This window comes from Frieseomelitta varia, unplaced genomic scaffold, assembly GCF_011392965.1.
Source record: "Frieseomelitta varia isolate USP_RPSP 00005682 unplaced genomic scaffold, Fvar_1.2 scaffold_190, whole genome shotgun sequence".
Classification (NCBI taxonomy): Eukaryota; Metazoa; Arthropoda; class Insecta; order Hymenoptera; family Apidae; genus Frieseomelitta; species Frieseomelitta varia.
The window spans coordinates 265,147-285,955 of record NW_025109639.1 but is presented as its reverse complement, the minus strand read 5'-3'; the positions used below and the strand labels follow the sequence as shown (position 1 = coordinate 285,955).

Here is a 20,809-nt window from a genome sequence, read left to right as displayed (position 1 = left end):
AATATATATGTAGTAACAAATAAATTTGAATAAATACTTTTCTATAAAATGATCTCTGTTAATGCAATACAAATACTCTTTTAATAAAAGAGAATAATAATATTTAATTTGTGCTAATCGTTATAATATGTCCATTGCATAAAGAAATATTAAATGATAAAAGAAATATTAAAATTTTTGTTTTCCAATTTTCAAGATTTTGATATGTATTTTTTACTTGTTCATTAGATTCTACAATCCTCATAAAAATTAAAATACTATATTGTTGAACAAATATTAACGAGGTTTCAAGACATTCGTGCAACGAATCAAGAGCGATTAAAATTTACTTTATCTTCGCTATAAGCGAAGATGTAATAGAAAAAAGAAAACGATCGATGAAATAGCAGCAGATTTAAAATACGAATTTGCCCGCGCAACATTGAAAGCGCAGGCGTAGTGGCATTTGACGGGTAGCCGTCAGCTAGTCAGCGGTTGCAAATGGCGACAGCCACGAAATCTCTGGCACCGACTCGCGAATAGTTTCACGCCTACTGAGTACGTGACCGAGCTGTGCGTGAACGTTACCCTAACCCAGATTGGTATGTATTTAAAACTGATCCGTTAACCAAAATGCGTAGCAAATAATCTTTTTCTTCAGAAAACGTAAGTCGCACTGGTTGCATTCGCCACCCCGTACGACAGGTCATCAAAGACAAAAATCCATCGTTCAACCTGTCTATCTCTTTCGAAACATCCCTTCTGCTTGCTCGATCGATACACATTGATTATCTGGTGATTTCTTAGTGAACGTTGCTATAATTTTTCGATATAATCTCACGAATTTCCGCGTAATGGGATCCACTATCAAAGTTTGCACCACACTGCTGTCAAAATGTGTTTTCCATCGGAAATCTAGGACGCGGTACCGGCTTAATCGCTCGATTTTCCTTTCGAGCAGTAGAATAGGTCTCTATTTCCCACGACTTACTGCTTTGATTTTTAACATTCGTGTAATATACTAGTTTTATTTGCTAATATCGAACATGTATTTCGTATATTTTCGTCGTAAATTACTTGAAGAGGCCAAAGGGCTTGTTGGTTCGAGTACTTTTAATCAACGAATATTGTTCAAATCACTTTCTTGAGCCTCCCCCTATACATCTACTGCATGCCGTCAAATAACAGTGTATATTTGTGAGTCTACAAGTAACTTTTCATAAATTAATTCATAAACAGTGATATGGAGAGTTTCATTGATCTATATGTACATACATACATGTATGTACATATACGTATATGCATATATACACATATATAAATATATATATATATATATATAGCGACTTTATATGTATATATATTTCTTTTAATATTATAAATTTATATTTATATTTATTAAACACTATTTTATAATTGCAAATATTTATAATCCATAATAGTCTGACATATATTTTCTTATAAACATTTATGTAATTGAGATTTTTAATTGTTATAGAAATTATAGATTGTAAATAGATGTTGATAAACATTTTAATTGAAATTTTATAAATTAAAATTATATTTCTCATGGATATGAGTGTAAATTTCTTTCGTTATATTTTATTTCACAGGTGGTTTTAAATAAAAGAAGACAAGATGCCGGCTGTGAGAGGAGATGGCATGCGTGGACTGGCAGTATTCATTTCTGATATTAGAAATTGTAAGCTAAAGTTTCTATTATATATTTTTGAATTATATTTTTTAAAAAATTAATGAACTTGCAGTTTATGTTAATTATAATATCTTTATTTATTATACTATCAGATAAAACGAAAACAAGTGAACTTTTGAATTATTAAAATTTTGACCCATGTTCCATTAAGAGATACGATGCTATTGAAACTAATGTGACACACAGAGTATTTAAGGCAGTGAAGAGTAGGAGACAGGGGGCGGAGTTCTGATAGAGGCATATCTTTCTGATATAGCTTATATTTCAAACACTAATATGTAATACTTGGCATAATACACAATAAATGAATATTAAAACTAATACTTTCAGTTTCCTTGAGAAATCTTTGTAGATATAAATAGAATGTAAACTGAAATATGGGTTAACTATGTAATATTTGTATTATTTAATGTAATAAATAATTATGTAAGAACTAGAATAACAAATTGAGTCTTATAGAGCAAATCAATACATCTGTACTTTGATACCAGTCCAAGTGGCATACAGCCATTGTAGTTTTTTATAATGAAATGTATAATTAAATGTGTGTGTTTATATATAAATGATATATAAATGATATATAAATGATAGATACAGATTAAATATGTAAATACATATCATCATTAGTTTCATATTCACAGAAATGATGTAAACTTAAAAAATTGTTAAGCAGTTTTTTTCTTTTTTATTTATTCTTTTAGGCAAAAGCAAAGAGGCAGAAATAAAGAGAATAAACAAAGAATTGGCAAATATTCGCAGCAAATTCAAAGGAGACAAGACACTTGATGGTTATCAAAAAAAGAAATATGTTTGCAAGCTCCTTTTTATTTTTCTGCTTGGTCATGACATTGATTTTGGACATATGGAAGCTGTTAATCTACTTTCATCTAACAAGTATTCAGAGAAACAAATTGTAAGTGTTACAATCTATTGAAATAAATAATGCACATATAAATTATGTTGAAATTTAATATAACTATTATTATTATTACTTTTAGGGTTACCTTTTTATATCAGTCTTAGTAAATACGAATAGTGATCTCATTAAATTAATAATTCAAAGTATAAAAAATGATCTTGCATCACGGAATCCCATTCATGTTAATCTTGCATTACAATGTATTGCTAATATTGGCAGTAAGGAAATGGCAGAAGCATTTGGCAATGAAATACCAAAATTACTCGTTTCTGGGTATATAGTAATAGTAATCAATATTTCTTATATAGTATTTATTTGTAAAACGAAGAATAATTATCTTTTGTTTGTAGAGATACTATGGATGTTGTAAAACAAAGTGCGGCATTATGTTTATTACGATTATTGCGTACCGCACCAGATGTTGTTCCTGGTGGAGAATGGACTTCGCGCATAGTTCATCTTTTAAATGATCAACATCTTGGTGTTGTTACTGCAGCCGCATCTTTGATAGATGCTCTTGTAAAAAGAAATCCAGACGAATATAAAGGATGTGTTAGTTTAGCAGTTTCAAGATTGAGCAGGGTATGACATAGTTTATTATTCCAATAAATGATTAAAAAATAACTACTTTATTTTTATTCTATCGAAATAGATTGTTACATCGAGCTACACAGACCTACAAGATTATACATATTACTTTGTACCAGCACCATGGTTATCTGTTAAGCTTTTACGATTATTACAGAACTATACTCCACCTGGTAAATTATTTTTATTTAAATTATAATCATATTCTAAGATAATTAAGGCAATAATTTTATTTTATTCTTAATTTTTCAATAGCTGAAGATCCAGGAGTAAGAGGTAGATTAAATGAATGTTTAGAAACTATATTAAACAAAGCTCAAGAACCGCCAAAATCAAAAAAGGTGCAACATTCGAATGCTAAGAATGCTGTATTATTCGAGGCTATTAGTTTAATTATTCATAACGACAGCGAGCTGCCTTTATCAGTTAGAGCGTGCAATCAACTCGGTCAGTTTCTATCCAATCGTGAAACTAATCTTCGTTACTTAGCACTTGAATCTATGTGCCATTTGGCTACATCAGAGCTGTCGCACGAAGCCGTGAAGAAACATCAAGAAGTTGTTATTCTATCAATGAAAATGGAAAAAGACGTATCTGTTAGACAACAAGCTGTTGATCTTTTGTATGCTATGTGTGATAAAAGCAATGCAGAAGAAATAGTACAAGAAATGCTGAACTACCTCGAAACTGCTGATTATTCTATTAGAGAAGAAATGGTTCTTAAAGTGGCGATTCTAGCTGAAAAATATGCTACCGATTATACTTGGTATGTTGATGTCATTTTAAATCTCATTAGGATAGCTGGTGATTACGTTTCGGAAGAGGTATGGTACAGAGTTATCCAAATTGTCATCAATAGAGACGATGTGCAAGGATATGCAGCGAAAACTGTTTTCGAGGTAGATAATACAAAATTACATATATATATATTTTTTATCTAAATATTCCATTATGAATAAAATTGTAAAATATTGTGATTGTTTTATTAGGCCTTACAAGCACCAGCTTGTCACGAAAATATGGTTAAAGTTGGTGGTTACATACTTGGAGAGTTTGGAAATCTCATTGCTGGTGATCAGCGCTCTTCTCCAGCTGTTCAATTTCAATTACTTCATTCCAAAGTAAGTAGTATAAACTTTTATGTATTTAAACACTTAATATATTAATGCGTTTCTAATTCTTTTATTTTTCAGTATCACTTATGTTCTCCAATGACTCGAGCATTGCTACTTTCAACCTATATTAAATTCGTTAATCTGTTTCCCGAAATGAGAAGTCAAATTCAAGATGTTTTCAGACAACACAGTAATTTACGTAGCGCAGATGCAGAATTGCAACAGAGAGCTTCAGAGTATCTTCAATTGAGCATTATTGCTTCCAGTGACGTTTTGGTAAACAATAAGTTATACTCAAATTAATTTTACTCTATTTTAAAGTTTAACGACATTTATTAAATATTTGTAATTTTTTTCATAGGCTACGGTCTTAGAAGAAATGCCAGCATTCCCAGAAAGAGAATCTTCCATTCTTGCCGTTTTGAAAAGAAAGAAACCGGGTCGAGTTCCCGAGAATGAAATCAGAGAAAGTAAAAGTCCTGCACCAAATGCCAATCATCATGCGGAAGCGCCCGCCAGTATAACAGGAGCTGTTAATAATACATCGGCAGATTTATTAAGTCTTTCTACACCACCATCTTCTCAACCAACTAGTAATACAGGAGTTTTACTTGACGTATTAGGTGATATTTATAATATGCCAAACAAAGTTGCTACTAACGGTGCCCAAAATACCTATAATCCCAAAAAGTATGTTAATATAGGAAATATTTAATAATAAAAATATGTTCAGAAGAATATAGTTTAACTTCTAAATTTTGTATTTTATAGGTTCGTGTGCAAGAATAATGGCGTATTATTTGAAAATGATCTAATTCAAATTGGAGTAAAATCGGAGTTCAGGCAAAACTTGGGACGTGTCGGTCTTTTTTATGGAAATAAAACTCAGTACGCTCTTCATAGTTTTCAACCACAATTATCTTGGTCCGAAGAAAATCAACAGAAATTAGCTGTACAAGTAAAACCAGTTGATCCCGTATTAGAAGCTGGTGCTCAAATACAACAAATGATTAATGCAGAGTGTATTGATGACTACAGTGGTACGATAAGCTATATAATATTTTAAAAGTTGTTCTCATTACTTTTGTTTTATTTAACCTGTCTTGAAATTTTCTTTTTTCTGTATAGATGCACCGAGCACGATCATTTCTTTTATTTATAACAATGTGCCACAAAAGATAACAATGAAATTACCGTTAACAATCAACAAATTTTTCGAGCCTACAGAAATGAATGGTGAATCATTCTTTGCACGGTGGAAAAATCTTGGAGGGTATGTAATTTATTCTAAAAAATATTTCTCTATTTTCACTTTTATTATGTTTTTTCAATTAAAACTTTTATGTTAACATTTATTAATTCATTACATACAATAAAACTTGGCCAAGATAGTTTGGCTTAACAATACGTTGAATAATATATGAATAACTTACACTTTACATCTAGAGCGAACCAACAACGCTCACAGAAGATTTTTAAAGCACAACAGCCAATGGATCTTGCGCAAGTTCGCACGAAATTGCAAGGATTTGGAATGCAGTTACTCGATGGTATCGATCCGAATCCTGATAATTTCGTCTGTGCAGGAATAGTACATATGAGGGCACAACAAGTAGGATGTCTTTTACGTTTAGAACCTAACAAACAAGCGCAGGTAATTTTCAAAATGAAATAATGCTTCTTAAAATGAAATCATAAACATTAAATTTCTTAAAGCAAAAATTTGATAAACCTATTTACTGTTAACTTTATTTTGTAGATGTTCCGTTTAACAGTACGTTCGAGTAAGGAATCAATGTCAGTAGAGATCTGTGACCTGCTGGTGGACCAATTTTAAACGGCCTAGCAGGCGTGAAACTAATTTAAGATATATTAACGCCGTGAGAAGACATATCGTGATTATTGAAGGATGTTATCTCTCGACGTTCAAAAGATGTGTGTTAAGAAATATTTGTTGTATGCAAGCTTACACTCACAGCGCGGTCATAAGAACTGAACCCTTGTGTAGGCGAAATATTGTTACCAAGTACCTACGAACAAATGACAGGATTGCTAAAAATATGGTAAAGGTGAATTGTGTACACGAAAAACAAACAAAAAGAAAAGAAAGCAGAAAATCTATACAACATATGACTATAATGGACAATATTGAGTCCATGAATGAAGGTAACGATATAGATATTATCTTTACTTTTTTTCTTTTTTTTTAATTTAATATGTGTCTATAGTAAAAAGTTATAATTTGTAACTTATCCAATGATATGTAGATGCATACCACGGGTATTTGCAAAAAACGAAAATAGTTGAGAGTCACAAAGCTACATTATTTTTTTCAGTGATAAGTGTTTTTAATGAGTTTACTGCGTCGGCTATAGCAATTCCATATTTGTTAGGCCGTACTATTGAATTTGCGTGCTCGTGGTGCATTCTCATCTCCAGCTTCCCTTTTTTCTACGTACGATTTCTTTTTCGTACTGATTTTCGTTTCCTCTTTTTTTGAGATTATCATTGTTGCGCGAGCGAAAGTAGATATGGGTACGATGACAGTAGTTGTATAATATTAGTTCGTTACCATAGATTTTTCCTTGTATTTTACGAGCTCAAAATTTCTCCTGTAATTAATATATTCGAGATGGTCGTTCCCATCCCAATTTCGTTCCCTCTACTCCACTTGATCCCTGGCCTTTCCCTGATTTTCTGTATCTTATAAATGATAAAATCCATGGCTGGTTTCATTCTTTGGCTCACAGAGAAGCGCGATTAAATTCAGTGAGAGGCAAACGAACAAAGAAAGAAAAAAAAAAAGAAAGATAAGAAAGAATAATCATTAGAAGAATCACTTTTCTAATCATTTTTAACGAATCTTGTGTGAGATGTATATTTCAGTAGTATATCTTGTACAGATGATATTTACGGATACGTTTGGAGATTATTATGTTTTGCGAGTGATAATGAAGAAAAACGAGAAAAAATAAATATGAAAATAGAGCAGCTCTGAGTGACATTTGAAACATGATTGCATTGCAATCATATGCTTCACGATTACTCTGTCTGTTATTATGAAAATTGTAAATCTCTAATTGAATTGTATATAAGAAATTCATTGATTAAATGTGCCAATGACAAATAGTCATTGCGCGAGACACGTAGAATCCTGTATTTGCAGGCATGGCGATCTTATAATAATCGTTCCTTCCTGCTATTTCAGTTATATATTTCTTTATCATGCGTACATGAGATGTATATTTTTTTTATGTTCGTATATAGTATACATTTATATTCGAAGCCTTTCTCCTTACTTTACCTGTGATTCCTTTTATCGTTTTCGACTATCTATTATTTACATATTAGCATGAATCGAAAACTGTAGCATGACCTATCAAAAGATCTGTATAAAGAATGCGTTTCTAAGGATACTGTGCTATCGGTGTTTTATTTCAATTTTAATCATTGTTACGCGAGGAAGTATCCTAAAAAAAACGAAAGTCGGATAACAGTGTATCATAGATCTAATTAGCGTTAAAAATTTAAGTTAAAAGAACGCTTGCATTCTCATTCTTAATATATACGTGAAGAACGTGTTCTTAATATATACATATGTTTCATGTTAAAGTTACACAAGCGTTTATTGGACACATGTGAATCAAATGAAACGGAAAATGTTAAATAGAAAAAATAAATTTTTTTATTTAACACTGATTTTTTCTTTCATTTAATTCGACAATCCGCACAAAAAATGCTTGTATGATTCTAACTCAGATATATATATTTTTTTTATCGTAATCTTTTGCGAATTATTGTTTTACATTTCTATAGTATTTAATTTAAAAACAAGATACGTTGGAAGTATACTGTGTCCAGCAATAAAATATAATTGCTTATGAAATACACAAGTACATATATATATACCTAAGAGAATTTTACAAATAACTAGCGAAATTTGCATTCTGTTTTCATTTAGGCTAATGCGACAGCATTATGCATACATTACATAAGAAACGAACATTCCTGTCTTAAAATAATATGAACAAAGAAAATTCGTATATATAATAGGTACATAGAAATACTTTATATTTATATATTTAAGTCGGTTTCGAAAACCTATTTTTTTAATTATACGTCGCTTCTGAAATCTAAAAGCAAAGAGGCGCAGGATCGAGATTCGTTATAAGTTGTATAAGTTCAAATCAGGTCGTTTCTTTCACAGTTACGACTATTCTTGCATCGGTTTTACTCAGTTTTGTACATATAAATATATAACACTATATTTAGATATATTTTCGATCTCTAAACACGAAACAATATTACGATCGAATAAACGACGTGCATATAATTACTAATTAATTGATAATAAGAATAATCGCCCAGTCATGGATTTGTTAAGAGATGATTTACATTTAAAAAAGGATTTAAACGGAATTCATATGACAATTCCACCATTTCACACGTGTCAGTGTGTTTATCTTCGCAGAAGTGTGAATCATGTTCATCCGATGAACCTTAAATACAAATGATACGTATATATATATTATATATATATACACGCGCGCGTGGATGCATATATCATATAAATAAAGTACACATAATTATATATATATATATACATATATATATAATACGAATTATTGAGATGTGTGCGGTGACACACGATTGTTAGATTATTATGTTGCGGTGTCCTAATCGAGTGACGATCGTGACATACATATTAATGACACGCGTTTGTTACAACGCTGCAGAGATTTAATCCAATCAACTGATCCTTTGTCTGTCTCGTTACTTTTTACTCCTCGTGTATAGGTTTAATGTAGGAATTTGATTATAGCAGAAAACGCAATCACAAGTTACTAATAGGCTCTGACAAAGACGTTTGCAATTGAGCCGAATTATTTAGCACAGATCCAACGTACGTATACACTATGAAATTGTTCAATGTTACCATTGCTCGTGAAAAATTATTTCGTATATCATATTTAGCATGGATGTACAGTATATTTTCCCATACAATTATGTACAAATCTCTTTCTCTGTTGTATAATCTGTGCTCCTTTCATTTATTCTCAATTTTTCGTATGCAAAAATTGATTTATTATTCTCGATTTTACAATTAGATTAAGTAGCCTTTGATGGTTTAACCATCAAAATCATATATATAAATGAATTTTCTTAATTTCTTAATCTCAAACGTGATAATGAATTTTTCAAGATTGAAACTTTTAGTCAAACTTCTTTTAACTTTTTTCTAATCTCGCGTTTCTTTTCGTGCAAAGTGTGTTAAGAGATGAAACAAGTTCAGAAAAAATTCTTGACATAGATCTGAACATAGATCTAAAAATTATTAGAAATAAAATTAGATGTAATTAGAAGAAACTAGCGAACAATCCACTGACAATATCTTATTACCAATGATTTTCGAATCTATATTTTCTAAGAATTTTATACGCGTACATATGCACGTATGAATCGCTTACTAAGTTAAGTTATATGTATTATACATTCGTATTCATTGAAGAATTTAATAGAAATTATTTACTAGTATTTCATAAGTATATAAAATAAAATGATTATAATTGGTCGTTAAGCCATCGAAAGTAGTTTCTCGTTTGTCTCTATTTAATTTAGAACGAGTTTATATTGACACGCTCGGCACAAAGCATGAATACAGGAATTGTTCACACGACTGTGAAATTTTCTCGATCATCGATCAATTGATTGATATGTATTTTTTAAATGAAAATTTCTACATTTAATCTTTACACGAGGAAGACTGTAAAATTCTCAAGTTATTTAATAATTACGTTTATTTTATTTCTCATCGTCGACAACAGTAAAGATTCACTTAAAGATATCAGTCTTTTGCGATCTTTCTGCGAACGTTGTTCTATATCATTTAGCTCTACTTACATGTACGTTTGTAAAATGCTCTTGATTTATATTATTAAACTATACATATACATAATCTCGTATAAGTGTGCTCTCTCGATTATTCGACTGGCTCTCGTATTAATGTTGCCCGCGCCTGAGCTGACACAGCTTTATTTTATCGCCAAGCAATTATTAAGAAATCGATAAAACATGTCAATAAGGAAATATTGATCCAATTTTTCGGGGACTAAAGTTGATACTTGACAATATAAGCTTAGCTCGAACTACCATTTGACGTAATTTTGAAATTATTGAAAAGCTTATAGAAAGTTATATTTTGCCTATGGATTATAAATGAATTTTTTTCTATTTTTCACTTCGTCCACTTGAAAGAAAAAAAAAAATACAATTGATCATTTTAAAAAATACAACGAACAATGCAGACAAAGTTTTATTAAGAAATTGTTCGAATTGTCGTTCAAATGGTATGTATGTATGTATGTATCGTCTAATTGTAGGGTACATGACAATTCGAATATCTCTTCGACTTCTTCCAAATTGCATCTTTCGGTTCGTGGTTTTCGTAACCGAGAAATCGAGATATCTTAGCTTAACGTTTTCGAAGCTTTCAAGTACCGTGCCAAAAAAAGAAAAACAAGAACTTAAAGGAAAATAAATGAGAAGCAACACTTTGTTCATCGATTTGAAAGTATAAAAATTTCCACGGGGTCCACATTATGTCAATGAACAAATCTTACGACTATTTAGAGAGCGTTATAAATTTACTCAACGATGTTTCGTGAATTGTTACGTTCGCGATTGATCTTTATGCCTAACTTCAATAACGTCCTGGAACAATAGCGATAGAAACGACTCGATTCTCGTTTTTTGACACTTTTTACGCAAGGATTGTTCGGTGATGCGTCAAGTATGAATTGCGAGAATAAAATATAAAACATAAAATATTTACTCGCCGCAAAAAAAAGTGTGTATGTTGCATTATGTTGATATAGCTTACAAACGCTTCGTATATACCGTGTAGCACAGTATTAATAATCGTCATGATCAAAGAACATAATAGATTTGACAGGACAACAGGTAGCTAAGCAGTGAACGTTTTCTATGTATTTTCAAAGTTCCTTAGAAAGATAGAAGACATATAGTTAAGGTTGTCTTGATTATTACAAATAATTAATACAGTTGACTCAATGCGAGGATTGTTTTATTTGTATTCATCCCATTAAGACGCATTTTACACTTCTTCCATGGAAAGATCGAAACGAAATGATCATTCTAATATAATGATCAAACTGTAATTTTTGTGCTTCATAAGAGTATAAAAAAAACTTAATATAATGGTTAAATTTTAATTTTTATGCTCCATAAAAATGTCGATAATATGAGAGTTCCATTTGAAAAAAAAAAGCTTGAAAATGTTGCAAAAACGTGAGAGTATTGAGTGTCCCAGTTAACATTGGAGAAATTTGAAAATCTTTATTAATACATATTTTGAAATGTAAATGGAACATACAACAAAAGCTAAGAATCTTAAACGAACGAAATGAAATAAAACGAACAATGAAATTTCAAAAATTGACAAATTGTTCCTCTTTATATTTTCGTAATTAGTGCAAATTGTCTCATTTTGTCTCATAGTGATGCCATCTGTCGCTAAGTTAATGATATTATTTAAATTTAAAAATAATTATTTATTAATTTTTACGACGCAACATGGACATAAAAGGAAAGCTAAAGATCTAATTAAAAAGGCCCAATGACAAAAGTTTACTATTTAATTCTCTAAATTCATTTTTTTTGCAAATGAAAATTTATCTGTTTTACGGGGCGCCAAACACTAGCGCCGCGTTGTGGTGAAATGGAGGAACTAAACGCTTTATATTCATATTAAAAAAATAATTAATCTTAACGATTTACACCAATAATTTGCATTAATTAGGTATACATTTCCACGATGATGTTACTTTTGATATGGTGGCGCTATCAATAAGTCGATGGTACTAATTATTTTTAAAAATTTTTATTTGTGCACTTTAGGCTTCAAATAGGGTAAAAAGAAGGCCAGGGATCTAATTAACAATATGCAATTACAAAAGTTCACAATTTAATTCTCTAAATTCATTTTTTTTTTTTTTTTGCAAATGAAAATAATAATTTCGCTTTCAGATTATAGTTATTATGTAGATTATAATTATATAAACGTACGTTTGAGCATCGATAATAGAAGAGGTTGTTCAAAAATAGAAAAAAGAGACTTATATAGATTATTATATCTGTATTTTATTATGTCTATATAGTAGACGTGTCTTTTGTCAATGAATGAACATTGACATAAATAAATACAACGGATAGAAAGTAGAATGGTGCTTTGGTGAATTTCCATCCGTGATCGAGATTCATTAAAAAAAAGAAATGTCTGCGTGATAAATAAAGTTTCTTAGCTCTTCAGTAACGAAATAATTAACTTCTGTTCCTTAGCAGAAAAATCTTCAATTAAGTTTCGTTTTTATATATGTATGTATCTAGTTCTCAATATAATCAAGAAATAATCAAGAAAATAATAATTGATAAATAAATTTAAGCAGCACGCTTCATTAAAATGACAAAGAGTTTCATATCGTACATTTTATTAACAATTGATTAATGTTACGCACAATGATCGAGCTAAAATTTTTGCAAATTATAGTTATCTTTATTTCACTGCAGAGCTAGAATAACATTTGTTGCTAAAGTTCAAGAAACAAAATATTGAGCGAATGACGGAAATCTCGGTTCCTGTTTTGACACAATAACTGAATCGTATTGTTATCGTTTCTATGTATATTTACACAAGTGTATTTACACGCTTTACACGAGTGATTTTCAGCGGCGTGTGTATGTACTTACATATCAAGTAACATCGAAATATGCTTATCTTATAATAATTTACTTTTCTAAAGAGATCTTACGAGAAAGATGTTTGGTGGTTTCTGGACATAAATGTTCAAAAGTTTACGAGTAAATATGTAAATTCTTTCTGGAGAGAAAAGAAGCTCTTTGAGAGTCTTTGCAGGAAGAAAGAGAGAGAGAGAGAATTCTTCCTTTCTTATTGTTAGAATGAAAGAAGAATTGTCCGAGAGAATTTACATATATCCAGATAATACCACAGAGATCTTTGGGTATAATTAAATATGACATAGACGCATATCATACAGGGATCTACAGTCAGGACGTACTTAAACGATTGTCTCATTGTATTCAAACAAACACCGAATGTAAATCGCGGATACTCAGAAAATCGCAGCTAGGTGATTACTTTAATTTGCGATAGAAGTTAATGTAAATTTCTAGTCTTAATTCTTTTTATATTTTCATATTGTATGTTGTATTCTATGAACAAGGATTCTAAATTCTTAATCGGCAACGTAAAGTAAAATTAATGATTTTTAATGAACATTTAACATGAGCATCATAATTAAAGAGCTATTAACATCAAAGGTGCGATATATTAATCGGTGGCACATGTCTCGTGTCGACTTCGTATGTTATCTTATCGTCTACTTAGTAGCTAACTGACTAGCAATCAAGGATCGATCCAAACCGACCGACTCCTTTTCGAACATTTATTTATACATATTATTAGAATATACAGTAAGAAAGAAATAGTAAGAAAGTTGAAAAGAACGAGCACCAAAATTGACAGATAGTTTCTGTTAGGCTTCAACCAGTCGGATCTAAAGCGCAAATATCGATCGTTTCAATAACTCAATTCTTCTCTTCATTAACTGTTTAAATTCGATCAATCATTTCAGCAAAATGGTTCGCTTGTAGTCTTCAAATTTTCAAACGAACTCGACGAATTGTAATCCACGATCTTCCGCTTCTGTACGAAACCAAAATCTTTACCAACACTGTCCTCCACTCTTCGTCTTTCAGTCCCATGAGTTTTTAAAAAGAATTCGATATTCAAGCAATTCGATCTTCCAATTTCCTCCAAACGATTCGACGGAACCCGATTCCGTCGTCTAACGTTCACCAAGGCCAATTTATCGAACCAGGATCCTGTGTGGAACATTTCAAGCTACATGAGGAAATGAAACCTCCTTCACAACGTATCAAGATATTGTTGTTCTTTCTAGAAAGTAGTTGTTTTATTTTCTTAAGCTCTGCAAGTTCCTCTCAGAGCAGTAGACTTTTAATTTTTAGTGAATAGAATCTTTGTAGTATTATAGGGAGAGGAAAGCATTCCCTTCATCGTCCAAGAAAATTTTTAATCTTCAGGAGTTGGAAACTTTTCTTCGCGGGAAACTTTTCTCCACAAGGATCTTCCAGTTTCTAGCTCTGGTATTTAGAAACTAGAAATTTCTCTCCAAAGTCTAAAAGAATCGTTAGGAAATGGAAACCTTGATCATTCACAGTGAAAAGTCATTTCCTTGGTAAAACTTCTAGGAAAGGAGTATAGCAGGTCATCGCTAATTGAAACTTAATCGTAGCAGATGATTCTCTTGTTCATGTTAATTGAACGCATTAATATCTTCACGGAGGTGTCTTCATAAAAATAGAAACAAAGTAACAATAATAACTAAACCTCCAATAACTGTAGCCTCACGATACTCCAAAACAAATCAACGACTTAGAATCTCTCCAATGAATTCAATTCTCCGTTGATAATAGCCGCCTCGGCGTCTTTCTCTAGCACTTCTTTTCCATCGTCCAACTGATCTTGTCCATCAGGATCGTTCACCAAGATGCTCTCCTCGCCGGTTCCCAACGCGTCCTCCGGCGCCAGGAACAAATTCGTTTTATCTTTACATTTCCTCTGATAATCAAGGTTATCAGGAGCAGGTCTGTGACAAGAATCGCAGATGGTGTCCGTTTTTGAAGTACAGGGATGCGCCTCGAAGAGGCCTGGACCGCATCTAGAGCAGATCCAGCACGGTTGGGTGCTGTGATGAGGGCTGTAGGTACCGGGTACGCATTTCCCGCACTCGGTGTCGCGGCCACGGATGCAACGATTCACTACGCCCCAACCTGGACCGCATCTGCTACAATGGCTACCGCCTTTCTGGTGTCTGATGCGCGGCCTGGCCTCGCTCACCTGGAACAAGGGCAGATGCGACTGGTTAGAGGGAATTCAAAATGTATCAGAATACGGCATTATATTGGCGACGTATAAGGGATTGTCTCTCTTACTTTTATGATTTTCCAAATTTTCAATCACGGAATTTCATTTTTATGCATTTACGAGACATTTTAAAGTGCAATAATAGGTACAGTGCTTTCTACAACGTTTAGCTGTAATCAGGTTTAATTGATTAAACTGAATTAACTTAAATTGCAATTATAATTAGCTATAGTTATAACTAGTTTGATTAAATCAACTTCTGTCTGTTCAGTTATATTCTCTCAAGTATAAGTTTGCATAAAAATTCACAATCTAATCGCTAGGTGTGGTTGCAATTCTTTTAGAAGATGCATTCGATAAGGGAACGACCCTTGGGAAACCGTTACGCAAACCGGTTTTCAAAAAAGTTTATAGCGAAACACCAGATGTAACGGAATTTGTAATTAGTTCTCAATTAACAACCGTTCAGAAAGCGCGATTAAAGATTCACAGGTTTTCTGTAGGATATCCAAAATTAAGAAATTAAACGTAAAATAATTTCTAACAATTGCTTTTGCAATGGTAATCGTTCTTCGTCTATTCAATAAAAAAAAAAACAAAAAATAATAAAACGAATTTTATCAAAAAATATACGACATTGACTTTCAATCAAACGTTGGCTGCAGACCTGGTAACCATTTTCTTCTAAATTTACCGTACAGCGTGGAAGAAAGAACAGGTGCCAAGGGATAATGCCACCTGACTACGGGAACACCTTGCGCCTTTCTTTCGTGCCTCGAACTGCATTCGAGATGCACCAGAAAACGTGCACGGTCAACATGCAAATTAGAATTTCTCGTAGCTGTAACTTGTCCCTTATTATATCCTTGCACTTTTTTACGACTGTCAGGCGTGAAGTTGATTCTTCACACGCAAATAACAAATCCAAAAAAATACGTAAGCCTCTTGTAATCTCGAGTATAATGGCGAATGAGTGGCAGTTCTTTTCAGCAAGAAAGAATACTTTCAGTTTAATCTTAATTCAGGTGAAAGTGTTATATCAATGTGCCTTGATGAAACTGTAATACATTGCTAAATGTCGAGATGGATCAGTATTTGGACAATTGATTGCAATTCGATTGAAAGATCGATATTTTTGTTCCTTTTGTTTCTTATTTTTAATCTTTGTAATTTTTTATATTCTACTGCGTAATATTTTCGTAATGTAAAATATAATATTTTATTTAATATTATATTTCAATATAATTTATTATATTTATTATATTTTAATATAATTTATTATATTTATTATATTTTAATATAATTTATTGTATTTATTATATTTTAATATAATTTATTATATTTATTATATTTTAATATAATAAAATATTTTATATTTTCTCTACTGTCAGTCCTTCGTTTCTTGAAATAATTGGACCTATATTATCTGTAATGAATACTTTAACACTTCACGAAATTTATAGAAACTTTTGAAATGTCACTAAAAATACATATCGTTCGGTATAAAATCTCAATGTGGGACAAATATACTTGAAGTCACTTAGACATCTCTGCAAGATAAATTTTCATCCGGCTTCAATCGAATTAAAAGTTAACTAAATTGTTTTGCCATTTATTTATTGCTGTCTGATAAATCAGGGGATAAATCACGTTGAAAACCATTTAAAATATCTACCTATTTCGAGATACAAATAAAAATAAATCTAGTTAAATATGTTATATCACTATTGTACCACTTTCCAGGAGGAAACAGCTTTCAACGTTATCCTCGATCTCAATTCACATCGACCAGTTCAATTTTATTTGAAAACGGATAGAACGAAATACTTCATAAATAGATCGACCCAATTCAATGTTTCATGCAATTCTTTGGAAAAAAGAAAAGGACGCAAACGTCCATATAATAATATATGCTTGTATATACACAATAATATAATGTTTTACAAAATAAAAAATATGAAATAATATTTTATACAAGAGAGAAGCTGTAAAGTACGATAAATACTGAATACTGATCCTTACAGTCTTCAGGCTTTTTTATCTGCGATGGCATTTTTATTTCTTTCAGAACTTTAAATTTTCCAAAGAACGTACATCAAATTTATACTTGTTAACAAAAACAAGCATATTTTTAATAATTTCGATACATATTCTTCAGAGTAAAAAAAGTGTTCTAAGGACTCTTATAAAACATTCTTATTTTTTAATTATTATTATTAAAATTAAACTTTTTGTAGTAGTGTTATTTTAATGAACATCTTTGACCCCGTTTTTTTTATTTGAGGTGCCGGTGAAAGTCACAACTGTCAACGCTAACTATATGTAAAAAGCAACTCCTGGCCAGTTGCTCCACGTTGCGATCGAACTTAACGTTCTCAATGAGGTCATCACAATTATAAATCATCCTTTTCTTCCAATATTTAAAAAAAAAAAAGAAGAAAACGCTTCTTTCACTCACACAGAGCGATCTGTATGTATCGTTATATTCGTGTGCCATTTTAGGCCAATCATACCGCGTTCTTTTCACCGATTTCGATCTGCTTGAATTATATTTCTCCAGCATTGAAAAATATCTTAATTCCTAATTGATATCACTGGACACTAAGAGTCGTAAGAATTTAGCTTTAATTTTGTTTAACATTGCTTTGATTTCATTTTATTACTAATCAGAGAAACTATACTTTATTACACTTTAAATATAGTGTGGTATAATAAAAATATCTTAAATTTTCCCACGATACCATTCGAGAGTTAAGTTCTTACTTACAACAACAAGCATGCATTATTTCTCTTGTAAGTTAAATTTTATGTCAAGTTTTCCTTCAAACATTACAAATTCTACTTGTTTCTTGTAACAAGAGTGAGAACGAGAAAAAATGTAAAAATTTGAGGGTCGTAGCAGGGTGAACGGAGATAGAAGATGGCGAAAATCGTCGTTTTGTGTAATAAAAAGAACGACGAGGTCCAGCGATACAGTTTAGTGACAGCTGGTAGGAGCCGGCTGCTGGCACGCGCCAACGGTCACCAAGCCATCAGGTGCATCATTGCACCGGGCACCGTTCGTTCGTGAAACCTCATTCGTCCTTTTTCTTCCTTCGTCGTTTTCGTTTTCTCCGCAATACCGAGCAACCATTTCTCTATCGGTTCTCTATCAATAGCGCGGGTCGCGGATTCATTCGCTCGAGAGGAGGTTTTTTAAATCGCTGAAAATATCGCGCTGCAGCAGTTCTCTTTTGGAAGAGAGAGGTTCACGACCGTGAGATTTTTATTTAGGCCGATCTTTAATTGGCTAGGATTTAACGTTTGACTCCGTTTGTAATGATTCCTCTCAAAGTCGACAAATTCTGTTTCATTCCTGCAACGAACGTATTTACAGAGAAAACAAAAGTTCGAGACAAAAACGCGCTATAATGCGAAATATAAATGTTCGACTATATGGAAAAAAATAGAAAAATAGTTTTTCAATTTAGTAAACAAGAGAACAAAATAGCACTGATATTCTTTTGTTACCTACAGGTTTCCTCGCGCGTGAAATGCAAACCCATTTATTTCCACCGAGAAAATATCGAGTGTCAATTGCATTATTAATACAAAAGAAATTTCTTCGTGTGTCACACTGAAGAAAAATGGAAAAAAAGAAAAAAGTAATATTGAACTCGGCTTGACATAATTCCGCGAAACGATGGCGACGATAAAGATACTTGTGTCTATCGATTTTTGTTATTTTCACTGACAATACATAAAACAACCGTGCCACGTAGAAGAATCCAATGATGGACAACACGAGCATAATGCATTAAGACAGGCAACGTGCACGTGTTCGTATATTAGAGTGTCATTTTATCGATGGTGTAACACGAGCCCGACTCCTCACGTAAGGATGCACCCTGTCAATTTGCGAGCGAGACAAGTCCGGTGAAAAGGGTTAATAACAGCGATCCTCCGGTGTCGGAGACAAATTATCTGACCCGTTCATCACACGTACGACGTATGCTACCCGTTTAATAAAGAAACTTAAAGATCGAGTTTGCCTCGAGTCAGTTGGCGATACCGCTGCCGCTTGCGGTTTTGCTTCTTCCATTTTTTCTTTTCTTTTCTTTTTTTTTTTCTTCAATTTCGACGTGAACGCAAACAATGAAATTACTTGTTTGGAAGTAACTCAGGCATGTTATATTATTTTTGCAACGTTTAACATCAATATCAAATATCCACAAATGAACTATTATTACAGCTAGACTAATATTTAATATTAATGTTATTACTGTTTGCTTACAATAAACAAAATAAGGTACAAATGAGGAAATGATTAATAAACAAAGAACAAATATTCGATCAAAGAGCGTTTATTGTAAGTAAATGGTAAACATTAAATAATTAATGTTAAATATTATTACAGTAACGTGGATTTTTATATATGATATTTGATATTGATATTTAATTCATTTGATAATTGTTGTCATTATTATTGCGGTGACGAAAATATAATATTAATATTTTAAAATATTCCAATATTTCTCCGATCCTTTAATACGCTTTGTATTTCATGTAAGCGTGTACAAAATGTGGTGTGACATTGACGTCAAACGAAATTACACAATTTTCGCTGGATTTTTAAATGAAAGTAACGAATTTCAAAAAAAAATATGCAATTGTTCTCGATAAAATTAGTTACGTACGGAAATGTTTGAAATAGAGGACATTTTTTGAGTGAGCTCCAAGTAGAGTATTAATTCATAGATTCAAGAATATCGTAGAAATCTACGCAATTATTCATTGTTTTGAAGGTAAACTTAGATCAGACGTATAGCATGTAAATCTTGGCTATTTCAGTTCAAAGCAAGACGAAATTAAAAGTTGAACGTTTGAACTAGTTTGAACGGCTGCCTCTGAATAACCTGAATTAATCAAAAACTATCCTTTTTTAATCTCGTACATATATCATTTTGTACATCATCACCATTCGTCATTTGTTACGTCTGTATCATTATCGTTGTGTCTATATATCATTCTACAATATTTTCAATTCATACGTTTCATAATATATTCAGGAAATTTCATCCTTCAACGTGCTCTACTTTTTCTTTGCGCGTTACGCGAGTCATGAACGATGGTTTTTTTTTTTTTTTTTGAAGGCCCTTCACGGGACTGAAAAACATAATTTTCTCGGCGGTCGGTGAAGCATGGCCTCGAGAAGGGCACTGTGTCCGGAGGGCACCTCCGTCTTTAATCAATAACAAAAGGGTTGGCATACGGGAAGCGAACAGGAAATTGCATCGTCGAAAGAAGCTGGCACAAGCGGCCGAGTGGCCGCGCGGTTCGAAACGGCCTTTAACAATTTCCGATCGTTTTCCCGCGCTTGTAACCACCCTCCACCCCGTCTTCAAACGTCTCTCCATCTTGGAATACGGTGAAACGTGAGCTCGGTAAATCCGTGGAATTTGCGTCGTCTCTGTAACCATCCGAGCTCGAGTGACCGACTCGTGAACGAACGAAGAACAAAAACCGGGGCG

At 32.1% G+C, this 20,809-nt stretch overlaps 2 protein-coding genes across 3 annotated transcripts in view; one reads left to right on the top strand and one right to left on the bottom strand.

The window, feature by feature from the left end:
- Positions 1 to 434: 434 nt before the first annotated feature.
- Positions 435 to 10,556, top strand: LOC122539065 (AP-2 complex subunit alpha). Of its 2 annotated transcripts, XR_006308976.1 has the most exons (15): positions 435 to 581; positions 1,593 to 1,681; positions 2,395 to 2,606; positions 2,692 to 2,885; positions 2,963 to 3,194; positions 3,265 to 3,373; positions 3,456 to 4,099; positions 4,190 to 4,321; positions 4,394 to 4,591; positions 4,677 to 5,005; positions 5,087 to 5,355; positions 5,444 to 5,588; positions 5,762 to 5,969; positions 6,075 to 6,481; positions 7,066 to 7,291. XR_006308976.1 is itself a non-coding variant. In XM_043673663.1 (14 exons), exons 2-14 carry the CDS (start codon positions 1,618 to 1,620, stop codon positions 6,150 to 6,152), a joined length of 2,814 nt encoding a protein of 937 aa, XP_043529598.1. In that variant the 5' UTR covers positions 435 to 581; positions 1,593 to 1,617; the 3' UTR covers positions 6,153 to 10,556. The 2 variants fall into 2 exon arrangements, 1 of the variants encoding a protein (XP_043529598.1); XM_043673663.1 differs by having other exon boundaries at positions 6,075 to 10,556.
- A 1,804-nt stretch (positions 10,557 to 12,360) lies between these two features.
- Positions 12,361 to 20,809, bottom strand: part of LOC122539073 (tumor necrosis factor receptor superfamily member 4-like) — a 31,682-nt gene continuing 23,233 nt past the window's right edge. Inside the window, exon 3 of the mRNA XM_043673675.1 lies at positions 12,361 to 15,272. Coding sequence (XP_043529610.1) covers positions 14,808 to 15,272 — 465 coding nt within the window. The 3' untranslated portion in view covers positions 12,361 to 14,807. The remainder of the gene's footprint in view (positions 15,273 to 20,809) is intronic.